The sequence below is a fragment of the Parasteatoda tepidariorum genome, chromosome 10, assembly GCF_043381705.1.
Source record: "Parasteatoda tepidariorum isolate YZ-2023 chromosome 10, CAS_Ptep_4.0, whole genome shotgun sequence".
Taxonomy (NCBI): domain Eukaryota; kingdom Metazoa; phylum Arthropoda; class Arachnida; order Araneae; family Theridiidae; genus Parasteatoda; species Parasteatoda tepidariorum.
Genome location: NC_092213.1, coordinates 64,701,757 through 64,727,479, shown reverse-complemented (window position 1 = coordinate 64,727,479; position 25,723 = coordinate 64,701,757). Strand labels below are relative to the sequence as shown.

General features: G+C 26.4%; 1 protein-coding gene across 2 annotated transcripts in view; it reads left to right on the top strand.

The window, feature by feature from the left end:
- Positions 1-24,846, top strand: part of LOC107436508 (potassium voltage-gated channel protein Shal-like) — a 262,174-nt gene extending 237,328 nt beyond the window's left edge. Inside the window, exons 4-6 of one of the 2 annotated variants that reach the window (XM_043047653.2) lie at positions 4,379-4,534; positions 18,423-18,480; positions 23,942-24,846. In XM_043047653.2, coding sequence (XP_042903587.1) covers positions 4,379-4,534; positions 18,423-18,446 — 180 coding nt within the window. In that variant the 3' untranslated portion in view covers positions 18,447-18,480; positions 23,942-24,846. The remainder of the gene's footprint in view (positions 1-4,378; positions 4,535-18,422; positions 18,481-23,941) is intronic. The other variant, XM_021146537.3, reaches the window with a different exon arrangement.
- The last annotated feature ends 877 nt before the right edge of the window (positions 24,847-25,723 follow it).

Below are 25,723 nucleotides of genomic sequence, written 5' to 3'. Positions count from 1 at the left end.
ACATCAAAACAAATGATTTTAAAAGGGAAATCAATCAATTTTGTATGGTAGTCTATTTCATTACTTATACAATATCGGTTTAGTCTGGGTATTCGCAATTTCGGTGTTGTTGGCAAAAATCCAAATTCTTCATGGATTATTAATTTGTAGGTTAGGTTTTAGAGATCTATTTAATAATGATACGGTATGAACTGTAATTTCAGATGATAAATTCTTAAATTTGACAGCATTTAATATGTATGTGAAGAGTCCACTTCGTTGCAGGAACAGTTACTCTTTCATGCATTTTAACCCTTTGTATCACCGCGTTACATATTTGCAGCATACATGAAAATTCAATCCTATAATGAGGTGGATTTACCTATAAAATCAAACTAAATTCAGGTAAAGAAAATATTGCAAACTCGGGGGAACCAAGTCTTGGTGCAGCTGCCAATATTATAATGCGTTTAGCAAGAATTGTTCCACGACATAATTGCAGGATATACAATTTTTTTACAACAATCCTCTTGATTGTATATTTGGCTAAGGAGGGATTGAAAAATGTGGTGTGAAATCTTGTTACCATAAAAACAACAATTTCAAAATTTTTCACATGAAGTTTTAAATATATTGGAATTTTTGTGCTATTTTTCACGATATTGGAGATGTTCCATAAATGCTTTTTATCAATAAATTTTTAATTTTAAGGTCTTAATTTTTCCATTATTTTTTACACGCTTAATATGATGTATTTTAACATCCGCGTAAATATTTCTTAAATCAGAGTTGCTGAGTAACAAAAGGTTAAGTGAGTTCGTGCAATACCTTCAAAAACGTTACAATTTCGGTTTTTGCTTAAATTTTTATTTTGATTTCCCAACTCCTGTGAAATATATTGCATTGCTTAAGGGCTATAATACTTTTCTGCCAATTCGTGAGAGGTGGAAAAATCTATAACAAAGTTTTTAAAACTGTTTGTTAAACATTGTCAGCCAAACAGAATCATTGTTATTATAATCAAAATTATTTATATCATAATTATTTTTATTGTAATCTCAATTATTTATATTATAATTATTATTATTTTAATCAAAATTATTGCATTATTAAGGATCGTTTTTAGGCAGAAAAGATATTCTTTGTCAACCTATGAATATATTAATGCTATTCGTCCTCAGACAGAAAGGATGTATAATGTCAACTGATGGGAAATTATATGAATGTTATTCATCTAATTTCCCATCCGAAAAAAAAATATTTTATCAACCCATAGAAAATCATGAGAATGCTATTCGTCTTCAGACAGAAAGGATGTATAATGTCAACTGATGGAAAATTATATGAATGTTATTCATCTTCCGGAAAAAAATATTCTATGCCAACCCATAGAAAACTATAAAAATGCTATTCGTCTTCAGACAGAAAAGATATATTATGTCAACTGATGGAAAATTTTATGAATGTTATTCATGTTCAGAAAAAAAATATCAACCCATAGAAAATTATGGGAAGTTCGTCCTCAGACAGAAAAGATATTCTGTGTGAACCCATGGAGAATTATATAAATGTTATTCGTTTTCAGACCGATTCATTCGTTCATTCGTCCTCAGACAGAAAAGATATTCTGTGTGAACCCATGGAGAATTATATAAATGTTATTCGTTTTCAGACCGAAAAGATATTCTGCGTCAACCCATGAAGTGATCAACCATGAAGCGTATTCACAGAAAATGTGTATTATGTCAGCTGATGGAAAATTATATGAATGTTATTCGTCTTCAGACAAAAAGGATATTTTATTTTAACCCGAGGAAAATTATGTGAATGCTATTTCTTTAAGTAACAAATTAACATTTTTGAATGTTTTCTTTTTTATTATATTCATTAAAATGTGTTCTATCGAGCTCAGTTTTCGAATATATAAAATTTTAAGTTTGTCAGTAGTTTTAAAACTTTTACAAAGTTATTATGATTGTTTGGAAAAAATATATCAAAAGAAAAAATTTATCTTTAAAACTAAAAATTTAATGCCTCGGTTCAATAAAACGCATTTGAAAGCACGAAATGAAACAAAAAAAATAATCACAAATATTAGTTTGTTACTTTTTAAATACTGAAATAGCGTTTACATATCTCCCAACTTCCTCTGTTTCCGAGAATGGATTTTCCAAGTGGTAGTAAAACAATTACTGAAAAATTATCTTACTCAGGTTGGAATTCGTTCGTAAAGACTATTATGATTTTGTATATTAGTTGTAATTATTTATACGTAGTGGTGGTGAAACTCATTTATAATTATTATTATAATTCAAAAAGTCTAATGGTGTGACATGAGTTTCGTTACCATTTTAAATATGAAAATAAAATCTACCGTGAAAACCGAAAGAGTTGGCTGCTATGCGTTTACATAAGAACTCTTCTGATAAAGTTCTTTGTATTTATCTTTTCTTGTTTGGAATAGAAAATAGAGGGTGAAAAAAGTAAAAGTTAATTATTACAGCGAGACCTACAAAGTAATCCAGAACACAAACAAAAATTTTTAAAGCAAAACATTAAATCTTTATATATTTAGAATTCAATTATTCATATTTCGTATAGACTTTGTACCATTTTATTGTGGAATTTCAAATACGTTTTTGTCATGTCTTTGTAATTTTATTTGTCGAATGATTCAGTATACTGATAAATAATTCTTTTTACTTCCTGTTACTCTTTATCAAATCTGAAGAGAACTTTTAAAACAATACAAGTTTAAATATTAGATCTGAATGAAACCTAAAGCATATTTTATTAAAAAATGAAGAATTAAAGAGAAAATAAATAAAAAATTATCTCTTTTATTTATAATACAAGTAATTTATAAATAAGTGAAATCTTAATTAATTTTTTTTCCTAAGTCATTTTTTTATTCCTAAATCATTTAATCCATTTGTTCCTAAAGCATATGTTTCGCTAAAATTAGAATTTTCAGTTTATTTTAAAGTATTTCAACACATCTTTAATTAGCTTTTTAACACCAAAAATTTCTGAAAGTAAAGTAATAAATCAATGAAACTTAAATTTTTTCTATTTATTTACTGATTATTTATCGAATTATGAAATAGCGATAAGCAATTCCAAGCAATAAAAGTGAATCGGCTCTATCTTCATTTTATGATTATTGTCAAAAAATGCATTCAGATAGACTCAAAAATAGCTGTTTTACTGTAATTTAATTATTTGGCGAGCTTGTCAAGTTAATATTAATATCTTGAAACATTATATTATTAAGTACCATGAATCGTTCGGTAATAATACTCTTACCTTTTCACTATATTAAAATTTTTATCAGCAGTCGAAAATTAGTTTTCAGTACTGTACTTAATTTTTTACGCTGTAATATGGTGGAATTGAATCATAATATTGAACAACGTTTCAATAAGTTTTGAATTCCCAATATTTAATTATTATACATTCTCTAAGCGATCGATCATACGTTGAACGCTGCCTGGTTTGCAAAATATGTTTAAGCTTAATGAGGTGCTAATTTAAACCATATTTTTACTCAAGTTTAACTATTGTACAGCACTCTCAGGAATAAAACTCTCAATTTTGACGATTCGGCAATGTTTCAGCTGTATTTCATAAGTTTTGATAATCATTTCGCCACGAAATTACCTGATTTTTGACAAAACGCGAACTCTCAAATGAAAGAGGAAAATGTTTCCTGAACTCGGAACCTTATCACAAAGCGTTGTGGGAGATTTTTTAACTAGAATGAAGACAAGACTAGAATGGCTTAATAAATCCAGCGAACAGCAAGGTGATCAGGGAGTTGACCTCATACCAGGATGATCCCGGGTTTAAATCCCGTTTCGGTCATGGTAATTTTTCTTTCTATTCAATCTGTCCTAGTGTTTTTGGGGCGACAACAGTTCACCTGTATGGTGCCCACGGAAAAATAATCAACTACTCGTTAGATACTACGTCGCACTACGTGTTTCTCTTCTTTTTTTCTTTTGGAAAAAAAATAGAACGACGAAGCATTTCTTTACTTTTGACGAAATTCGTTTTCGTGTCGAAGGGACAATAGTTATTCCTTCACTTTGATGAAATGTTTGCTCGGAGAATATACCAGTAAAGAAGCGATAGTTATTTCTTCTCTTAAATGGAATGTTTGCTTGGAGTTTTCTGATATAAAATTTGTGTGTCCATTCTTTACAGTGCGTATAGACGGATTAGTTAGAACGACAGTAAGGTTCAACTTTGTGAAGTATTATTTACACTAAATTTTTTAAGGATGTGCTATCCAATTATCTTCAAAATTTATAACATTGTAGATTGAGTTGCGCTTTTTTTATGCAAATTTTAACTTCTATATCGATAAGTATAACTAATTACGTTTGACTGTTTGCAGGACCGCGAATTTGTAGAACATGAAGTGCCCTACAATGGCCAACCTAACCGGCCAGCTTCAACACCCCCTCTGTCACCCCTTCCTTCCTTCTCTTCAGCTGAGAATATCATCCTTCAGAGCTGCTGTGGCAGAAGATGCAGTAAGAAATCTTACCAGGTGAGCTGCAACACTTTATTTTTAAAACCATTCTCATATGTTGCCTAAAGAAAGATTCATAAAGCAAAAACATTTCGTCTCACTTTTAAAAACAACTGTTTATAAATTTTTTTTATAAGATTTTATGTTACAAATTAACAATACAAATGAATTATGTTATACAAATAAATTGCGAAAAATTATAGAATTGATTGACTGACCAAAATGAATGAATATTATAAAAATACTATAATATTTTCTAGCTTTATTCAGTGCGATTTATTTTCCCGTAACATTCTCGGATATTTTATTAATATAATTATAGAGGCTATGCAAAATAATTTCTTAAAAATATTTTATTATTTATTTAATATTATTAATTCAATCTTATTCATTCAATATTATTTATTAAATATTTTTCATTTAATACTTTTCCTAATGAATGAATATTATAAAAATACTATAATTTCTTCTAGCTTTATTCAGTGCGATTTATTTTCCCGTAACATTCTTGGATATTTTATTAATATAATTATAGAGGTTATGCAAAATAGTTTCTTAAAAATATGTTATTATTTATTTAATATTATTAATTCAATCTTATTCCTTTAATGTTATTTATTAAATATTTTTCATTTAATACTTTTCCTAAAGCAAAAACAATCCATCGTTTTTTGGCAAAACGGCCTCATAACATTTTTTCCATAAGATTTTGGGATACAAATTAAGAATGCGAATGAATTATGTAATACAAACAAGTTACAAAAATGACTAAAAATATTTATTCTTTTTTAGTGCTATTTATACGCTTTGAAAATTCCTGGTTATTTTATTAATATAACTATAGGAATAAGCAAAAGCATTGCTTAAAAATATTTCGCGAAACTATAAAAAGTACACAGAGATATCAAATTCTGGTAAAATTACCGTACTGCATAGCAATGACATCTCTGGTAAAATAAAAAGAAAATTAAAAAAAACATAGTAGATCCGATTAATAAAATTGAAATATACGGTATTTAAATCATTCATTTGGTAATTATTTCGTTCATATGGGAACAATTTACCGGAGATTCTGGTTTTCAAAATTATAATTCTTAATACCACACATTTATTAAAAAAATTTATTAGTGAAAAGTAAATATATCCAAATAAATGATTTTTATGACATGCTCTAAGAAATCATGATAAAATTACCAAATTTTGCCACTAATACCAAATTTTATCTCATATCATAAAACTATATTTTATTTTTAATTTTACCAAAAGTGGTTACCAAAATGCTTCGGTAAAAACTACCGAGTTTTTTGGTGTTCCCATACAGCCAGAAGCGCGGTAAATATTACCATATTTTGATTGTTTTTACCATGCTATTTTTCTCAGTGTACAAAGAACTCTAAAACAAAATTAAAACGAGCACAATAATATTGAAATTTTTTCAAATTTACTATATTATGCAAGCACTATATTATGCAAATACAGCACTATATTATATTATACAACACTATATTATGCAAATAACTAAAGTATTATCCATATTTTAGGATCACCAAACTGGAATATTTTCATGAGCTTAATTTAAAAATTTCAATTTTCGTTAGTTTATAATTTTGTTGTTGATTTAAACAGCAAAAAGCATTCCTCGAAAGCATCCTCAAAATAAAATTTGCATTTCGTATTTCCACATCCTTTCTGCTACTCTCATTCCTCTCTGGGATTTTGTATTTATTTTGTTTTGCAAATAGTTAAAACTAATTTAATAACTTGCCCAACGAAAAAATTTCTTTTAACATTATGAAGCATAAAATGAACTGTAAAAAAATCCTAATAGTTATAAATGTTTTTGCCGCGCAATATGTTTTTTATGTAGTCCTTTTACGTATTTCTATAAATATCTAAATGTATTTTAATTTGAAAACTTTTATTTTCATTTTGCAAAAAAATTTTAATGAACACAGTTCTATATTGCTAAACTATATTGTTAAAACTTTAGTTCTGTCGATACGAAATATTTTTATTTTGATCAATATATTTACTCTAATTTTTTCATGCTCTCAATTCATTAAGTTTTAAATTCAGAACTTTATTTAAATTTTACTGTTTATTCAGTATTTAGCTGATCCAAAAATTAATTTTGATCAAAATTATTTATAATTTGTGTATCCTTATAAATATTGTTTAAAAAATTTGGGTGTGATGGAAATTACATGTACCATAAATTACCTTTTAAAAACTGTTTAAAATTTCTGTAGATAAAATGGAGAACTTAAATTTTTATGAACTTAATGCATATATAGATTTCCATTACACATTATTTAATTGCTAAACACTGCAATAATTTTCCTCCTGTTTAAATATTTATTTCTTGAAATGATTATTAAGCTAATTAGAAATTAACACTTTATGTTTGTGCATGAAATTATCTTAATCTCGTAACTTGTGATAATATCAATAGAAAGCTTTAGTTTTTTAAAAAATATTTTCTACAATTTTTAATACAATACTAAATATTAAGAGAACTGCAACAAAAAACTAGATAAATTTTTAAATGATATTTAAAATACAGGAATTACAGAAATTAGATGGTATTTTCTTTCATAATTTTAGTTTTAATAACTTTATAAATAAATAACTATTTTATTAAGCTCTAATATCATCTTTTAAAAAACCTTTCTATAGTCATCTTTTTTAATATCATCTTTTTAAAAACCATTCAATTATAATAGTTATCTAATTTATAATTTCTATATTAAATACCACCTTCCTTTTAATTAAATTCTTCTATCATAAATTCAGTAAATTACGATATAGCACTACTTTACTTAAATAAGATTAAAATAGGCGTTTTAGTTATTCGTTATTTTTTCCGGAATTAAAAATAACTGAAAAATAAGCTTCAACCTTTGAAAAAACAGAAATCGACCTCTCTCCAATTTCCTTTGAAACCTTTTTGTTTCCGATCAGAACAAGAAATGTCACGGCATATTTCTTTTTCTTAAGAAAGGTGACACAATATATTTTTAGCTCAACTATTTGTTTTGTCATGAATTCTATAATCATGTCATTCACTTTTTTATGTTATTTGTGATAGTGTCTTAGGCGTTGTTTCATAGATTTCAAGCTTTCACGATGTATGTAAAATTAGAAATTCTATTTATGTCAATCATTCCATTTAATTTCATTTAACTAGTTTAATTATAAGTATTGTAATTTATCTGATGTTACTATTTAATTATTTATATGATAAGTCTTGGTTATTTGAATTTGAAAATTTAATATCAATGACTTCTGATTAAATATTAAGTCTAATAAAAAGTTCAAATGGTATAGTTTGTAGTTAATGACCAAATACTAAGCCCACTCAGTGGTTATTACAATTAACTTTTGTCAAGTATAACTGATATAATATTGCCTATTCAATATGTAGGTGTACCTAAAACTGAACTTACTTTAAATGATTTATGATCTCATTCGTTGATCGTTTATTGTCACCTTACTTTTGCTAATCAACTAAATCTATAATATTACTGGTAAGCCTTCAAAAGATTGGAAATTTTTCGATCTTGTTGTTTTATGTTGCCTATTTTCTTGTTTTTCATTTTTATGTTCCTCATTTTCTAGTTTTTCAATTTTATGCATTTTATTTTTAGTCATTTCATCTATGCTCTGAGAAAAAAAAAGTATAGTCAAAACTAGCAGAGTATGGTAAAATGTACAATTTTTCTTGCTCTGTAAGAATACCATAAAGCTCGGCAATTATAACCGAAGCGCTTTCATAGTGTTTGAAATTGATTGTGTTAAAATTTGACATTTTTATCATGATACCTTAGAGCATAGCATAAAAGCCACTTATTTGGTTAAATTTGCTTTTCAATTTTTTCTAAATATTTCGTAATAAGAACCATAATTTTGAAAAACAGAATTTCCGGTAAACCGTTATCATTGAATGCAAAAACTACCAAATAAATTATTTAAATACCGTATATTTTGAGTCTTATTACCAAAATTATGTTTTTTTTAACGAGAAATGTCATTACCATACAGTACGGTAATTTTACCAGAATTATTTTCTCCGTGTGTATAAAGTTTTTTCTTTAAATTTAATTGTTATCAAACAATTAATTTATGCATAATTTTATGACATGCTCTAAAAAAAGAATGACGTGCGTAAAAAAGAATGACTAAAATATAATTCGTCGACTCTTTTCTAATTTTGAAAGATGCTTTTTATTCAGAAACTTAAAGAAATTTTCAGAACAGAACCATATCAGTAATAAAACTAGTAATTTACAATTAGGTTTATACTTTTCAAATTTATTTACTGTGATACTTTTTATTTTTTGTATCTCAGTAAAACTTCTAATATTAAAAAAAATTTAATTAACTCAGAAATTGAATCTCTCAAATTCTTTTTCATTTCAAAGTTTATAAATATAGGACAGAACGAATTAATGTGAAATAATTTATAATTAGCTACTTGCAATTATACTTTCCGAATGTATTCACTAATTTCACAAGTGGTATTTCCGTAAATCTTCACATTTCTAAATTTTGTAAACAAACTGAAAAATTGTATCATTTAAATTGTTTTGATTTCAAAATTCAATTTAGTATATGGACAAAAATAAAACTAATATTAAAATTAATAATTTATATTCCTCTACTTGAGTTTATATTTTTAAATGTATTTATTGAGACTTAAAAATTCAGACTGAGACTTTTCAGATGAGACTTTTCTTAAAAATTCAGATTTAAATATACACAAATGTGTAAATAAATTTAAAACCTCTTATTCTACAAAACCTTTTTCAATTTAAAGTTAAAATAAAATCATATTTATTTTAACTTTCGTAGTAATTAGAAGTCTTTAATAAGTTACTTGCTTTTATACTTTTTTAATGTATTTACTGATATACGTTAAATTTATTTCTTATAATCTGCCAATTTCAGTACACAATTATGTAAAACTTAACAACGTGTGTCTTGAAAATTCTTTTTAATTTTGAAGTTTGAAATAATTTATAGAATTGTAGAGAAAAAAGAGTAGAAAATAAAATAAAAAATTAAATTAATTTAAAAGAGTAAAAAAAAAAAAAAAGTATCGACTAAATTAACATTGAAAAAAATTAAAATGCATCATAATAACTTGATATTAAATTTAATCTGCTTATACCTTTGTTCAGAAAGTTTCAGACTTTTTGTTATATCCCTTTAAGAAAAAGAGGCATGCAAAATTCAGAGACAATGTTATTTGTTGCTTGCATTTATTTCTTTAAAATATTTAAATTTATTCTTAATGTCCCAAAAACAATCACTGATTCCATCAAAACAAAGAAAAAATTTCAAATTGTTTTTTATCTTTGCAATGTTATTGTTTGTCTGATGCAAAACACCTGTTAAACGAATTATTTCCATAAGTCAAATCTTTTTAAACACATTCATGATTTCTCTTTAGAAGCAAAAATTCCTTTGAGTTTTATATTAAAATTAATTTTTTCTGAAATTAAGAAGAGTTTTGTCTTAAGCACCCCACACAAAAGATATTATTTCAAATCCTTTCCTAAAGCGTTACGTTGTTTTGGTTTAAAATGCTTTCAAAATAATTTAAAATATTCCAAAATTTCTAATAATGATTTCCGAATCCTTTTTAACGCTTCTGAAATGTCAAAAATGTTGAAAAAATTTCAAGCAAGCGTTCCTCAAAACATACTCAGATAAACATCATTTTCAGACATGAACACCAATTCTGAGAGCAAATGAGATGTTTTTAGATACAATTTTTGAGATTAAACATTCCTTTTCAACTAACAACAAAACGTTTGCATAAATAAATTAACCAGTATTTTCTTATTTTACGTCGACAATGAATCAAAATTTAATTTAAGGGTTAAATAATTAGTTAATTACCGCATGCAATGATAATTTTTTTATCAAATATTCTTAAACTTAAAAAATCAATTGACTAGCCCTATTTCGCTTAATGTACAAAATCAATTAAATTTCATTTATATTTTAAAATATGTCTTTATATTTCCATTAAATCCTCCAAATAAAGCATCAAATAAAACCTCATCTGATTTCAAAATTTATTGACATTGGTTAGTCCTTGAAAGATCTGAAATAAAGGAATCAATGAAGTGGAGCTTATCATGTTAAAGGGGGAGAGATTATCCGAGGATTTTGGCAGCATTTGGCTTGGCATTCGACCAAGGATTTTGTAAATTACACTCGATACTTGTACATAATTTAGGTGAAGAGAACTTCTCCCAATGATTTTTACTTCTACTTGTAGACAGTACTTTTACCACAAACCTGTGACTTAAATTTTCTCGATGTAATCTAGAATGACTTATTCTAAAAATAACTTGCTTTCATAAAACGTTCTTTTTGAATTAATGAACTTGATTATGTTATATGTGATTTTGGTTGAATTTAAAAAACTTCTGAACTAATTTAAGACATTATAAAGAAAAAGTATTTAAACATGTAATATTTTTGAGGTCAAGTTTTCATCTTCTAATCAAATAAAAATAATAATAATAATAATAATAACAAATGCTTAAATAAATAAATAGTACTAGTTTGTTTGTATTTTTAATGTATCATATTAGTACACTTTTTTTATTATTCTTGTTTCAATAACCGTGTTTTTAGAAAATATAAAAAAGATTAAATATTTATTTAATGCAATGATTTTTATTTCGCGCTCAAATTAATATTTTGTTCTAAATTTAATTTTAACAGTTGCCATTATACCTCTCACTAGTTACTGAGTAATAGTTAAATTTTGAATTAACGAAAATCCTTTCAGTGTAGCTTTTTATTAAAATGTGATATTTTAAAATGTGATATTCATAAAAAATATTTTGTCGTCAACATCAAAGAAATTTCAATAAATTAAGTTATATATAAGTGAAAAAGATAATTTATTCCAAATTTCTCTTTATTTTCAAATATTTAGCAATAATAAAAGCAGCAGTTTTAAATTCTCTTGGGTCCTGATGATATACTATCATAATAGTCCTGTAATGCACTATCCTAATGATAGTGTATCCATTGTGCATAGTCCTGACAATGCACTATCATCTTGAATTTTGATAATGATATACCATCATTGGAATTCCAAATAATGGCGCGATTTTTGTGTCTCTAAATTCCTTTTTATGTTTAAAATCAAAAATAATTGTATCGCATGAAAAAAATTAATTCATTTCAAAAACAAAAAAATTTGTAAATAAACCAGAATATAAGTAAACCAAACTCACAATTAAATTAATTTCAATGATTTTTTTTATAAGAAACCTGATTTCTAAAGAATTTTTTTGTGTGTTACATTATGGGCTTGTTTCAGAGTGATTAAAACATTAACGATAAATTATAAATTGATTTAATTTCAAAAACAAATTATAAAGTTATAAACAAATTAATTGAAGTTTAAAAAAATGCATTTGTGGAAATTAAATTTCTACAAATCAATGAGTTTTATTTTATAAATTTATTTTGAAATAAAACTTTTTTAGAATAATTATTTTTTAAATTATTAAAATCATTATTATTAAGTTCATAGTTACAAACAATTTTTAGCAATAAATTTTTTAAAAAAACTATTAAAACTTTCGAAAGCAAAACAAAATTACAAGAAAAAAATCAAAGAATTTAATTCATGTTTTCAAACTAAAACCTTTTACTTGATCTCTTCCCAAACACTTTTTTCTCGCAAAAATAAATCAATTCCTAAGGACAAAGACATCTATTAGACTCTTCTATTTATCACTTAAAAGTGTTTTCAACATTGCATCACCCCCTAGCGTCACCTCTAAAGCATTCTATCAATCCAATAGTTGTTTTCCTGAACTTCATATCTTTTGACACTTTTTTATTGATGCCATTCAACTGAAGAAACTTCGGTTTATCGGCGCTTCTAGCGGTCGATGAGAAAAATCATTCATCACCAAAAAAATGGCAGAAATGTTACCGCTGTATTTGTCATTACATTTCGATCTAGTAGGGGTTATCACTTTCCATGAGGTCCTTCTCTTGATCAATGGTATACCCGAAAATAATTCCATTTCAATTGCTTCTACATCTTCCCTGAATTATTATCGTCTGCTTTTGAAAAATTAATCGTCCTTTTCATTGCAAAAGTTCTTCAAGTGCTAATATGCTTCTAATAATAATGATTGTAGAAAGGTGACGCCTTAGGAAAGTAATGACTATTATTGAAAGCTGAAGAATGTAATTGAATGTTAATTGTTTTCACGATTTTATCATCATTTAATGCTGCAACATTATTCTCTTTATTAATCAAGTATTTTTAACTTTGTAAGAAAAATTATTATATGATTACAGCAATATATATTAAAGAACAATAAACTAGGTTAACCTTATAAATTGAATGATTTTCAATTAAGAAAAGTTATATCTGAGAATTTAACGTTGTAAATTATGAAAAGTTTTTTATACGATTCATAATTAAAAAATTGCACTAATTTAATTTAAAGTTAATTAAGGTTATATAAAATTGTGGTTCCATTCATTAAATTATAATAATATTTTACATTTACTGCAAGAGAAAAATATTAGTAGTTACTTTACAAAATTTACACTGTATTGATGACTTTCGAAATTTGTTTACTAATTTTATTTCTATTTCATTTTTATTTCTTTTTTATTTTTATTTCTATTTTATTTTTGTTTGATTATCAATTTACTAATTTTTTATTAAAATTATTAAATTCTTGTTATGTTCTGTTAAAGTTTTAAAACAATTGTTATCTTTTAAAACTACAAACTACTGTTATCTTTAAAACTTAAAAACTATTTTGATTTTAAAAATTTCAAAACTGAAAAATTATAAGCTTTAAAATTTTTGTAAGAATTTGACAAATATTTAAAATTAAATAAAATGTCATTGTCAAAATAATGAATTACCAATTCAGACTTTGACTTTGCCTTTCATGAATAAGACATGGAATATCTCCTTGCTAAATCTTATCTAATTTTTAAAAATGAACTGTCAAAAAGTTATTGAAATAAATCAAAAAACATTTTTATGAAGAAGTGTACAGATAAAATTTAGCATGAGAAAAATTTGTCTACATAGATTTTTTCAAGAAAAAGAAAACAAATTAACTTCGTTAATCCAAACATTCAAACTCGAAAGTAGAAAATTTCACATTTAGAAAAAGGTTTTTACTTCCTCTTTTGATGCAAAAACATTGTTTATTATTTAAGAAAATTATAATAAAAGCACTACAAAATACATTACATTGTTACAATTTTAAAAAATGTATGCTTCGAACTAACAGAAGTTTTTTTGGTTTGCATTAATGAAAAAAAAATGAAAAAAGGTTAGAGATATTATTGCCCTGGATTTACGAACTATCTAACCGTTATTGTGAAAAAGTGAACTAGCCAACTTTTTCTTGTTGTCAAAACTTGATTTTAATTACTTTAATCAAAGATTTCTGAAATGATTAGAAAATTCTTAAGAAAAAAGTAGCTAAGAGCTTTAGAAAGGAAAGCATGACTATTTGCACTGACAATGAAATGACAATTCAAAAAAAATATTACATAAAAGAAAAAAATCAATCTAAACTAACTTTTTTTGAGGGAAAGCTTTGTATTTTGAATCAAACAAATTAATAGTTTTGTTTTTCTCTTTTTAATGTCAATGTTTTTAATATTTTTCTCTTTTTAATCAAACGGACGTAAACTAACAAAAATGTTAAAAAAATACTTTATTCATTAACGTTTGTATATTTTTGAATCAACAAAGAGTTCTAAAAGGAAAACAAGATTATTTACACCAACAATGAGACGAGAATTTAAATGAATAGAATATAAAAGTCAAAAAATCATTTTGATCTGTTTTGTGATTATTATTATTATTGAGAGGAAAGCATTATATTTTGAGTGAAACAAATTAACTATCTATTTCGTTCTTCTTTTTTAGTGTATTCTTCTCAGACAAAAGTAAATTGATTTTAAAAAATGTTAAAATATGCATCATTGAATAAAATTTGCACATTTTTTTATCAGATAATAAAAAAAATTTTTGCTCTGAAACATTAAATGTTAATGTATAAAAATAATAAAAAGTTCAACAACGTGGTTTAGTAAGCTTTTCAATTTTTAACAAACATTTAATTAAAACATTGAACACTGTATCATAGCAATAAAAAAAAATCACGTTTCTTATTGCGCATGAAACTTTGTAAAAAAATATTAACTTTTCAAAACCTCTAAAAAAAATAAGGCTTCTAAAATCTAATTTCTCTAAAAACACCGAAACATTAAATACGACAGACTTGGCGAGTGTTTATGGAAAAAAACGCCAATAACCAATTAAATAACTTGGCAAGGAGCTGTTGATAAACACTCGCCAACCCCTTTCAATTAAATTAGGGTCTTTCGCCTAATTGAATTACCATCTGGGACTAGGGTTTGGCTTCGTCTTACGGATGACGTTTTAAGTTGCAAGGCATGAAGAGAGAAAATAAAATTTCCTGAAAATCGGCAATTATGCGAGACAACTAAATCAACAACTTTAGATCCAAGAATATTCGATTCTTTAGACTGTAACCTAATTAGGACCATAATTTCTACTTTTTTCCTCCTCTAACAAGAAAAAATGAAAGTCTTTCATGAGTTTGTTGTTTTTTTTGTTTCTTATTTTAGTCATTCTGATAATAATATCGTCATGGAACGCAAAAATTATGAAAGTTATATTTTTTTTTGTTATCTACTTAACTCTAATTGGAATGCACTATCATAAAAAAATATTCCTTTATTTAGTGTTACATGTATTGCTATATTGTTTGTAAATGTTTTAAATGTTATACATTATTTTGTTCATTAATTGAAGGCATACTTTTAAAATCGCTTTAATTATATTTAGCGCATATTTATTTTATAGTTCTGTATAAATATATTAACTTCACAAATGAAGGATTTTAAAATGATTTTTCAAAGTTTTAATATCATGTTTATAAAAAGAAATTAAAACTTAGTTTTTTTTCCTGTAGATTTATATGCATTAAAATTAGATTACTGCATAGTTTAATGCAAAAAAATTATGTAAAAAACTGATTCGTATTTTACGTTCTGATTTGAATTTAAAAAATTTGTACAAATTTTAAGAGTAAATAGTTAAATAAATGTCTGCTTTATGATAAATAGTTAATAATGTTAATTAACAGAATTTAAGTTATCTAAATTTAATAAAAAATGGAATTTTAATTCAATTTCATTTTGTTACTTTTAAATTGAGAAAGGTGCTTCAGTGCAATGAAAAAAAGAACTAAATAAAGAATAAATTTTTCAAAAAAGTGTTAAATCAATTTTATAATAATATAGTTATAACTTGAGTACTCAATGTTATAAAAATATGAAATTATTATTTCCAGATGTCGCATCATAAATATTTCATTGTTTTACAATTCAACCAAAGCTATTTGTTTTTATATTTTAACCCACAGCTACCATCTTTTAAGTTTTTTTTTACTTTATCTAAGTAATTTTTCCTGTTTTGTAGTAAATAAGAAGAAAGGTATTAAAATAAATTGTATTTTAAATAATTTAATCAGTACTTATTTTTTGCCACTTTATCATAAGATTTCTTACGTAAAGTTTAAAACGAATTACTCTGCACATAATACCTTAAAATATGTTTGGCTACTATTGTAAAAAAAAGTAAGTGACAAAATATGAATATTGATATCTATTCTGAACTTGGTTGCACCTACAGTCCTTCTTTAGAGAATGATCTAAAAATTAATCTTACGCTCACAGGAATCATTTTTAATATAATTTGACTAAGTTGCTAAATATTCCTCACATTTATATTTTATCCGTGACAGCACGAGCGTTTTGTAGCTTCTTTTCATTTTATACCTGACTCAGTAGTTCTTTTGTGTTGTCATGAAGAAAAGTTCTATTTTGTTTAGTTAAAAATTTGAGTATTTATTAAGAAATTCACTCCTAATAAAAATTGTTAATTTATTTCTGAATCTCATATTTTTTTAGAAATTTTCTGATTTAATTCACGACGTTTAATATTATTATGCAAACTATTATAGAAAAAATGTGAATTCAGCAACAATAGTTAATTAAGAATTTTCTCGTACTTCGAATTTCTCGAAAGAACAACAAAGGAATAACGCTTTGAACTTCACGATGATTTAAGCATTGCCATTTAAATGAAAGAAATTTGAATCAAGTTAAAGATATATATTTAGAATAATTGTAATTTTTTTATGCCGAATAATTTTCTTTTCTGAAATTATTAAACAATTTTTGTGTTCAGTTTATCACAAAGTGCACAAAAATCATTATTCTCATAAAATAATCAGAGTTGTCCTTGAAATAACAAAAAAAATATGTTATGAGCGCAAATATAAAAAATTTCAGCAAAATACAGCTTGAGTAAGATTTTTTGGAAATATTAATTTGTAACATTAAAACAGCTGTGTGCATTTTAACTATTTACATTCGTACTTTTTTTATTTGTTTTTGTTTCTCAATAATCGCAATAATCATAAAATGATTTCCAGTTTTCAAAAAAAATATTCATTAGACTGAAAAATAAAATTTATTTCACGTGGAACACATGTATTTCTTATAATTTATAAATTAAACTATGAGTTTCAAACAAACGTCAAATCAGACAATTTAACCTTCCGTTAGTCGCGCACTTGCTTCCGACATGGTTAATCGCGTTGCACCTATGAGGTGTTTCTGATTTTTTGAAAGCCAAATGAAATTTAGTCTAGTTTAAATAGTTAATTGTTTCCAATTTAAGACTCTTTACAGAGATAAATATCAAAAAATTTATTTAGCGAAGTACCGAAGATAAATTTTTCTTGCTCCCGCGTCGGATCTCTTCCTCCATCCCAAGATAATCAACCAATTGACGCAAGAAGGTTCTGCGGTTTTTTACTCCGTAACCATTTTCTTCGTATATAACTTGACCATTTATACCTGCTACGTTGAGTAGGACAGAAAATGAGATAAAATATATATATTTAATTCATAAAAATATTATATCCATAATACTTGCGTCAATGGTCGCGCTGCACCAGAGGGGTGATTTGAGCGGTTCCAACTCTCCATCGACATGTTCTAAGGTCGGTTTTACACGGACATTTGAGTAATCCAAAGTTAGGAACATAACATTAGGCTCGACCCCCGGAAAAATCTTTTGACGGCAAAGGAGGTGGAAATGCAGTAGGGATGCACCTGTGAGGTGCGCGCGACTAACGGAAGGTTATGTATGTAAAAATTTAAACAGCCGTTGCTAAGTATTGTGTTGATTAATATATTTTAATTTTTTTTAAAAATTTATCCTTTGCACATATTTACATTTAAACGACCCCTTACGAGATGTGGTTCCTTCTCCTACGCGTTTTATATAGCATAAAACTATCAAAAAGGAATTAAATTTAATTTTAAGTAAGTTAAAAATTTTAAAAATATTTAATGCAAAACAAAATTTATCAATAGAATATTTCTAAATACTGACTACAACGCAAAATAAGTTTTTTTTTTCAAAAAGAAAGAGAGAAATTTGAAATGGAAACTTTGTTTTAAAAAAATATTTTTAACTAAATATGTTTTTCAGTTTTTATTCTAAAAAATTTTTCAATTATATTAAAATTACCAATACTCTCTTAAGAGTAAAATAATTTTAAATAAGTAAAATTGCACATTTTTATCTTTTCTTACTTACAAAAAAATACGTTACAAATCTGACAGGAGTTCATTAAGTATATGTGAAAAATCTGACCTGAGTCAGCTAAGCTAGTTTAACAAATTTGACATAAGTGTTGCTTGGACATTGAGTAAGCAGAGTGCAAAGTATAATTGTTTTCCGAAACGCTCATTGCTCTAATTTAAGAAACATTTCCAGGGCTGTTGTCGGAGAGAAGAGTAGGTGCCCTCAGTAGTTCGGGGGACTTAGCAGTGGGGTAAGTAAAAATACCCCTTATACTACTCGCACCTTGGCTCACTTATGCATCCCTGCATTCAAATCTATTTCTCTTTGCATTGTGTTATTGTTGTTTGCTTTAAAAAGGCAGCTTTGCACTCTTCTTCCTCTTTGTTTCCTTAACCATTCGAAACTCTCTCTCTCTCTCGTCTGATCTATAATATTTAAATTATTTGCTTCGAAATTATCTCGGCTATTGTACACACGAACGCACTGAAGTTTCACGCAAGCTGTGGACGCATGCGCGATGACATTGAACTGCTTTGTGATCGCAGTAGCACGTAAAGATTTAAAATGGAATAGCTTAAAAATCGTGTTGCCAGATTCGCAAATCTCACTCTTTTATCGTCTGCTCTTTTTCTTGTGAATCAATCGATGTTTGTTGCTGCTTTTAAAGCTGAATTTCGTTTTTAAATACATTTGTTTTGTGTTCTACTAAATTACTATGAGTCAATGATTTTGTTCTTTTAAGTGAATAAAGTCGATGTTGTACTTAAAATACAAAAGATCTGTGTATTGTATTTCGTTTGAATTTTTAAAAAAACTTTAAAAACAAACACGTCCTTTAAAGTATTTTAAGTTGGTTTAAATATGCATCAAAAACATAACCAATGTACTTCCTGACATTTTTAATTTTATATACAATAAACATATTTCTTTTTGCACCTTTTTAAATTTACAAGAAAAAAGATAATAATACATTTTATAATATTTGTTTATAAATCCACACTTCAAAAAAGTAATTATGTACATCATTACGTTTAGACAGTTTATTATATAGTGTGTCATAGTTTCAATGAATAACTAATATTTCTTACATTAAAGAAAAAAAATTGAAGCGTCAAATAAAATTTTGAATAATTTTATTTCTGCTCAATTAGCGCTGAATTTTCAAAATGCATCTTTTTAACTGTTAAAACGAATAAAACGCTGAAGGTATTTATGCTAAAGATAAATAAACGAATTACCTTAAATAATCTAACTGTACAAAATATTTTTTTATTTTAATTTAAACAAATTACTTAGCACAAAAAGAGAAGTTTCACCATTTAATTAGTTATAATATTTTTTTTTAATTTTGCAGCATGTATATTTTTAATTTTTATTTTGTTTTATTCATCTTAACCTATCCCTAAATTTTAAATTTTTACATAAACATTTCTAGTGATTCATGTTTTTAAATAAAATATTTATAAATATGTTGCATGATTTTCATGACATATTTATTAATTAGTTGTGAAGAGTTTTAATTAAATATTTTATTTCTTAAACTTTGCATAATACAGCTCAACATCTAAATAAACATTTACTGCTATTCTGTAATAACATTTATATTAAATTCTCAATAAAGATTTGAATTGATAGATCTGTTTAAAGTAGAGTCTATAAAATCTTCTAATTACGAAATAAATTTCAGATTAAATAGATTGTTTGCGTTAATTAAATCGATATATTTTGCCCTTTACTTATTGATAAGTTTTCACCGTTGTAAATGCAGAATAAATTTCTGATGAGGTTAATTGTTTGATTAAATTTAATCAACTATATTTATCTATACGGATATAGGTTACAACAATTAACTTCAAAATGAATTCAAGATAATTCAGGTAAATACTGATATTCATTAAGCAAATATTGATAGCCACGTTTCGAAAATAGGAAAAGCATAACCAGTGTACTTTCAAGTATTTGTAACTTTTTTTACAGTAAATATATTTCTTTTTGTTCATTTTTAAATTTACAAGAAAAAAGGTAATAATGCATTTAATAATATTTGTTTATAAATCCATCGTATATATATGTATTCAAAAGATTATTTGAATCTATGAATATATGATTATGCAAAATAATTTAGTGTAACATGTCATATAATTTTAATGAATAACTAATATTTCTTACATTTAAAGAAAGAGAATTTAAGTTGAATAATTTTATTTCAGCTTAATTGGCGCTGAATTTTAAACTAGTTAAAGAAAACACTGTAGGTATTTATGCTAAAGCTAAATTCGTTTCGTTCGAAATTCGTTTATATATTAAGCCAAGTAGAATAAATAAATAATTGTTAGAAAGAATTATAAAACCGCTGAGAACAGAAAATTATATTTAAAATTTAGAACTTCTATATACATTATTTTTTTAGGGAAATTTTGCACAATTTAATATCAAGTCTCCCATACCTAAGGCTCCTATACTATCAGAGCTGACCTATCAAGCAATATTGGAGCAAACAAGTTCGCAAGTTAACGTTATGTTAGTATTAGTTATGTTATGTGCTTATGTTAGCTCTTTGCTCCAAAAATAAATGATAAGTCGGCCTGTTTAATTCAGGGGCTCTACCCATACCGAGTTGGCGTGGGCAAAGTGAGAGTAAAGCAAACCGGTAGAGTTTATTCCAGCGATTTTAGGGGGAAAAGGCAAATGAAATTTGAAGCGAAAGAGAAAAGGAAATTCAAGTGAAATTGAATATAGATATTTTATTCGGCGTACTGTAAAAAAGAAAGGAATAAAAAAAAACTTTTTTAAAGAGCTCTAAAAAAACTTATTTAAAGATAAAGAGCTATCGCAGTGAACCGAGGAATCAAAATGTTACCGGTTTAGAATTCTCGCCAAAAGAAATGCGCTCATATTTACCGCACTTTAACTTTCTCCACCCATAAACAAGTAAACTCTTCTAAGCTTTCGTGTCACCCTCCAACTTATTGTGGTTAAATAATAACTAAATAAATAGAATAAGTAACTGAATGAATAGCTATAATTTTAATTACACAAAAGTTTTTTTTTGAAAATTGCATAAGAAATAGCCAGGTAAATTTTCAAACAAATACAGATTTCCCAAAAATTAGAAAGAAAAATGCGTAGAACTCTTAAAATAAAATTATTTTTTAAAAAACACTAAGTTTAAATTAGGAATCTTACATATTTTACATAATTAGTTTTGAAAACATTTTATCAAACGTTTCTAAAATATTAAAAAGGAACTACTCATTAAAAAGGAATATATANTATTAAAATTTTTGTCGTGAGTACCTATAAAATAATTTTTTATCCTTTCAAAATTGGAAATATATATATATATATATAATAGGAAATCGTAAGGAATAACAGGAAATCGTAAATAATCTAAATGGCATCTAAACATTACACAAAAAGAAAGGGAACAAAAAAATGGAAATTGAAATGGAAGCACTGACAGACATGGCAGAATCAAGAGGGAGGGGGGTCATTACTATGTCGTCAGCAGTTTCTGCAGCTGACAGTAATATACCATAAGCAACCTTACCCCCGACTGCCCCAAGAAGAAAAGCTAAGCAAGAAACCAAAAGCAAGTCATATCGCGATTATATACTGAGATCCCGAAAATCGAAGTAGAAGTAAGGAATTATATTTTATCTATATATATTTAACAGAATTTATTTATTTAATATATTATTAAGAATTTAATATATAATTAAATATTTAACAGAAGGGAAACTCAATTTCCCGGATGAGAGTCAAGGGTCGCAAGTTCGAGTATTAAAAAAGTTTAGATGCCAAAACAGAGAACAAAAAATCCACGATATTTTCAATAAAAATTAAATGGGACTTATTAATTAGAAATACTATTAAGGATAATTGAAAAGGGTGACCCTACCATAGTATAAAGTTAAGCATTATTTCGCTCTGGAAGGCAATCCTCTACTAAACCAGGTACCTCTCTGTAAATCTGATCGGGCACTCTTATTCAAGAAGTTTCCGTAAAAATTTACGATTATTTATAATATGCGTATCATGATTACAAATAAGCTTAAGGCGACTAATTTAAAATAAGATAACGTTTCTGTAAATTGTTACAGAAATGAATAAGTAAAGAAGTTCTGACGATAAATTAGACTGATTAGTTTTTAGCAGAGTCAATTTCTCTGGATAAATTGCGTTTGCAATGCCAATAAAATCTATACAATAAAATATAATAAAGTTATCAATAAATCCGAATCCGTTCCTAATGAAAATTGCAGCATTCTTTTCAAAGTAGTGTAAAAAAAAGATTAACTAGAATACTTGAAAAATTGGCACCTTTTGGTCTGTCAACAATCTGCAGAAAGACTTCATTTGAAGATAAAATTATTAAAAATACAGAATTAAGCAATATTTTGCCACTATTCAAAATCGATATCAAGAATATTTCTAAAATTATAAATGCATGAGAAAAGAACATCTTAAAGTTTGGCCAGTGGTATACTAGCAAAAATGTCCTTGATGTCTAAAGATTCAATGGGTGCAAAGTAATTATTATTCATAAAGATAAAAACTGGTTTATAATACTTAATAATCCTAATAAATTCCGATCAAGTAAAATATTCAAATATTTAGCAACAATTTACCTGGTGTATTCGTATAAGTATTAATACCAAAACTGATAAATCGAAATGTGATAGGTGTATCAGGGAATTTTGGCGTGATTGTAATATAAGGTAGTTTAATGTTGTCTTCTTTAATTTTACAAATTTTATATAAAGCAACAACAACTAACATCTTTGTAAGTTATGATTAACTCTATCTCTTTTTTTCCCTTTTTTTAATAACAACTGTTTGAATTTCAGCGATATTTAATTCAGGTTTTTTTTTTACAAGTTGCATAATCCGATTGAAAAATGGAGTAAAAAATTCTTAAATCTGTATTATTCTAAATTTTTAATAATTGTATTTTTAAATCTTTAAAACTAATCTTCATATCAAATTAAAAATATTCAGTCATTTTCGTTAAATTTTCTCAAATAATATATATCAAATGAGTAAGGTTATTCAATCTTTACTAAGTTTTTTTTCTTTATTCAGTATTTTCAAACAGAGAGTAAATAGTATAAAATGTCTAACAAAATAAGTAAGTGCTATTATCGTTTTATTAATATAAAAATCAAGTTCTCTCTACGTGTTTCTCTTTAGCTGTAATAAACTATATAATTTTATTTATAAATATATCGATATCTACGTTTATCGACACATATATGAGTATAGATATCTAAAAAGGACTTGGTATTTATAACTAAAAATTTCTAAAGTCTGATCGAAGAATCAGCAAGTGTATTTATACATTAATTGTATTTACCTTTTACTTCATGCTGATAAACTTCTTTCATATTCTTATGTAAAAAAAAAAGCTGTTTATTCCAACAACAAGAAAGCACAATATTTTTATTATATACAAATTGCTTGATCAAAAAACATGATTTTATCAGCAGAAATTCTTTAAATTAATATTTCAGAACGTGTTGTATACAAGTTAAGTAGCAAAAGAAGCATTCAATTTGTTTGAAACTCGTATTAACTTATATTTTACTTTCGATATATCATGCACTCTTCCAATTTCAACTGTCCTTTCATTTTGTAGATTGATTTAAACTGTTCTTATTAATGCAGTGCAACCTAATTTTTGTTCTTTTTACTTTCTCCATTTGGTACAGCATCACCGGGGTACAACATCATCTGACCACGAAGAGGAGCTAAACGATGTCCAAGTGCGGTTACAGAACCGGACCTCACCGGACGGCGGCCACTTCCACCGTCCTAGCCTGGGCAACGCCACCGTAGCCACCACCGTGTCCAGCTCAGGCACTGCTACGGTTGTCACCCTGCCTCACCCAGAATCTGACCGAAATCCCTCAAACGTCGGCAGTCCACCTGGTACCACCAGTGGCACCGGAAGCGGTGTTGGTGGTGGAGGAATTGGAAGTGGTACTGTTAGGATCAGCACTCTATAATGAAACTGAAAAGAGCCTTCTTAGGTTAGCAAAAATGAAACATTTAACAAAGGAAAAAGGTTCTACTTCTTCTTCCACGTGGCCTTCCGAGGTAAATCCGTTGGTTCTGGTTCCAGTTTTCGCACCAGAACAAGATCTTGATGAAAATATATCCCTTTGGCCTTATAACCATTACTCCAAGCATCAAAATAAACCTTGTCGGTTTACAGTCGAACAAAACAGAATGGAAACGATGTATCAGGACGTATACCACGTTCCACCGTACTGTCCCGGATGGAGAACCACAGATCATTTGATTGTTTGGTGCAGTATTATCAGCAACGCCATCGACACCAAACCTCTAATAGTTAAGCTCGTATCGAGTCCCTATATCCCAATTGTTAGTAAATAGTAGTTACGAAATGCAATTATTTTAAATCTAGTCAAATTATTGGGCTGGTTTGCGTTTAAACAAATGAGTATCGATTTGTGTCCTGAATGGTAAAATACATATTGGTTAGGTTTTGATAAGTTACGAACCTATCGTGGGCTTTCAAAGTTAGAAATTTTGCCGAAATGCCTAATGATTGTCTGTATTGATGTTGAGTACAGAAATTGTCTAAGAAAAATGAAAATGATAGTATTTCTACAAACAGAAAAAGACTAATCTTAATTTTATTTAGACAAAGACTAAAAATATAAATTAACTATTAAATTAAGCCTTTTTTTAATTTCCTAAGGCAACTAAATTATTCAGACATCAACTTCTAATTCTCATAAAATGTTATTTTTTTTATTCTAAAAAGAAATAAATAACACCATCATCATCTTTCATTATTTTGTTACAGACGTTTCCTTTTGTTAGAAGAAAAATTATATCTAAACCAATTTCCACTTTTTTATATGTCACAGAATTTATTTATTAATACGTTTTTTTTATGAACATAAAATTTAAAAATTCCATTTTATGACCAATAATCATTTTTGCATTATGCGAAAACACCATTAAGTTATAAAAAACAGTTAAATAACATTAATAAAAATATTTACATTGCAGAAATAATCAGAATATAGCATTTATGAAAAATAATTTAGATTAAAAAATTTAATTTCGATTTATTATATTATAAAATTCACTTCACAACAAAAATAATTTTTACAGTAAAGGTGTTTTTCGTAGTATAAATATTTTTCACGATATAAATATTTCTTACAGTATAAAAACATTTGGCAGAAAGAATGAAATTTCACAGTCAAAGTATCATTTTGCAGTGATAAAAATTAATTCTTGTTAATTATTAATAATTAATTATTATTATTAATTCTTGTTAATTATTATTAATTCTAGTTAATTAATAATTTCTTGTTAGTTATTTTGTCACAATAGTTGGCAGTCGAAAAAGCTGAGCCTTTACAGGGGCCTTAAAGAGTATGAAACCTGTGATGGTTTTACTTCTGACTCTTCATCCGGGACAGTATTTTTTTCCCTATGCAAAAATTCACACA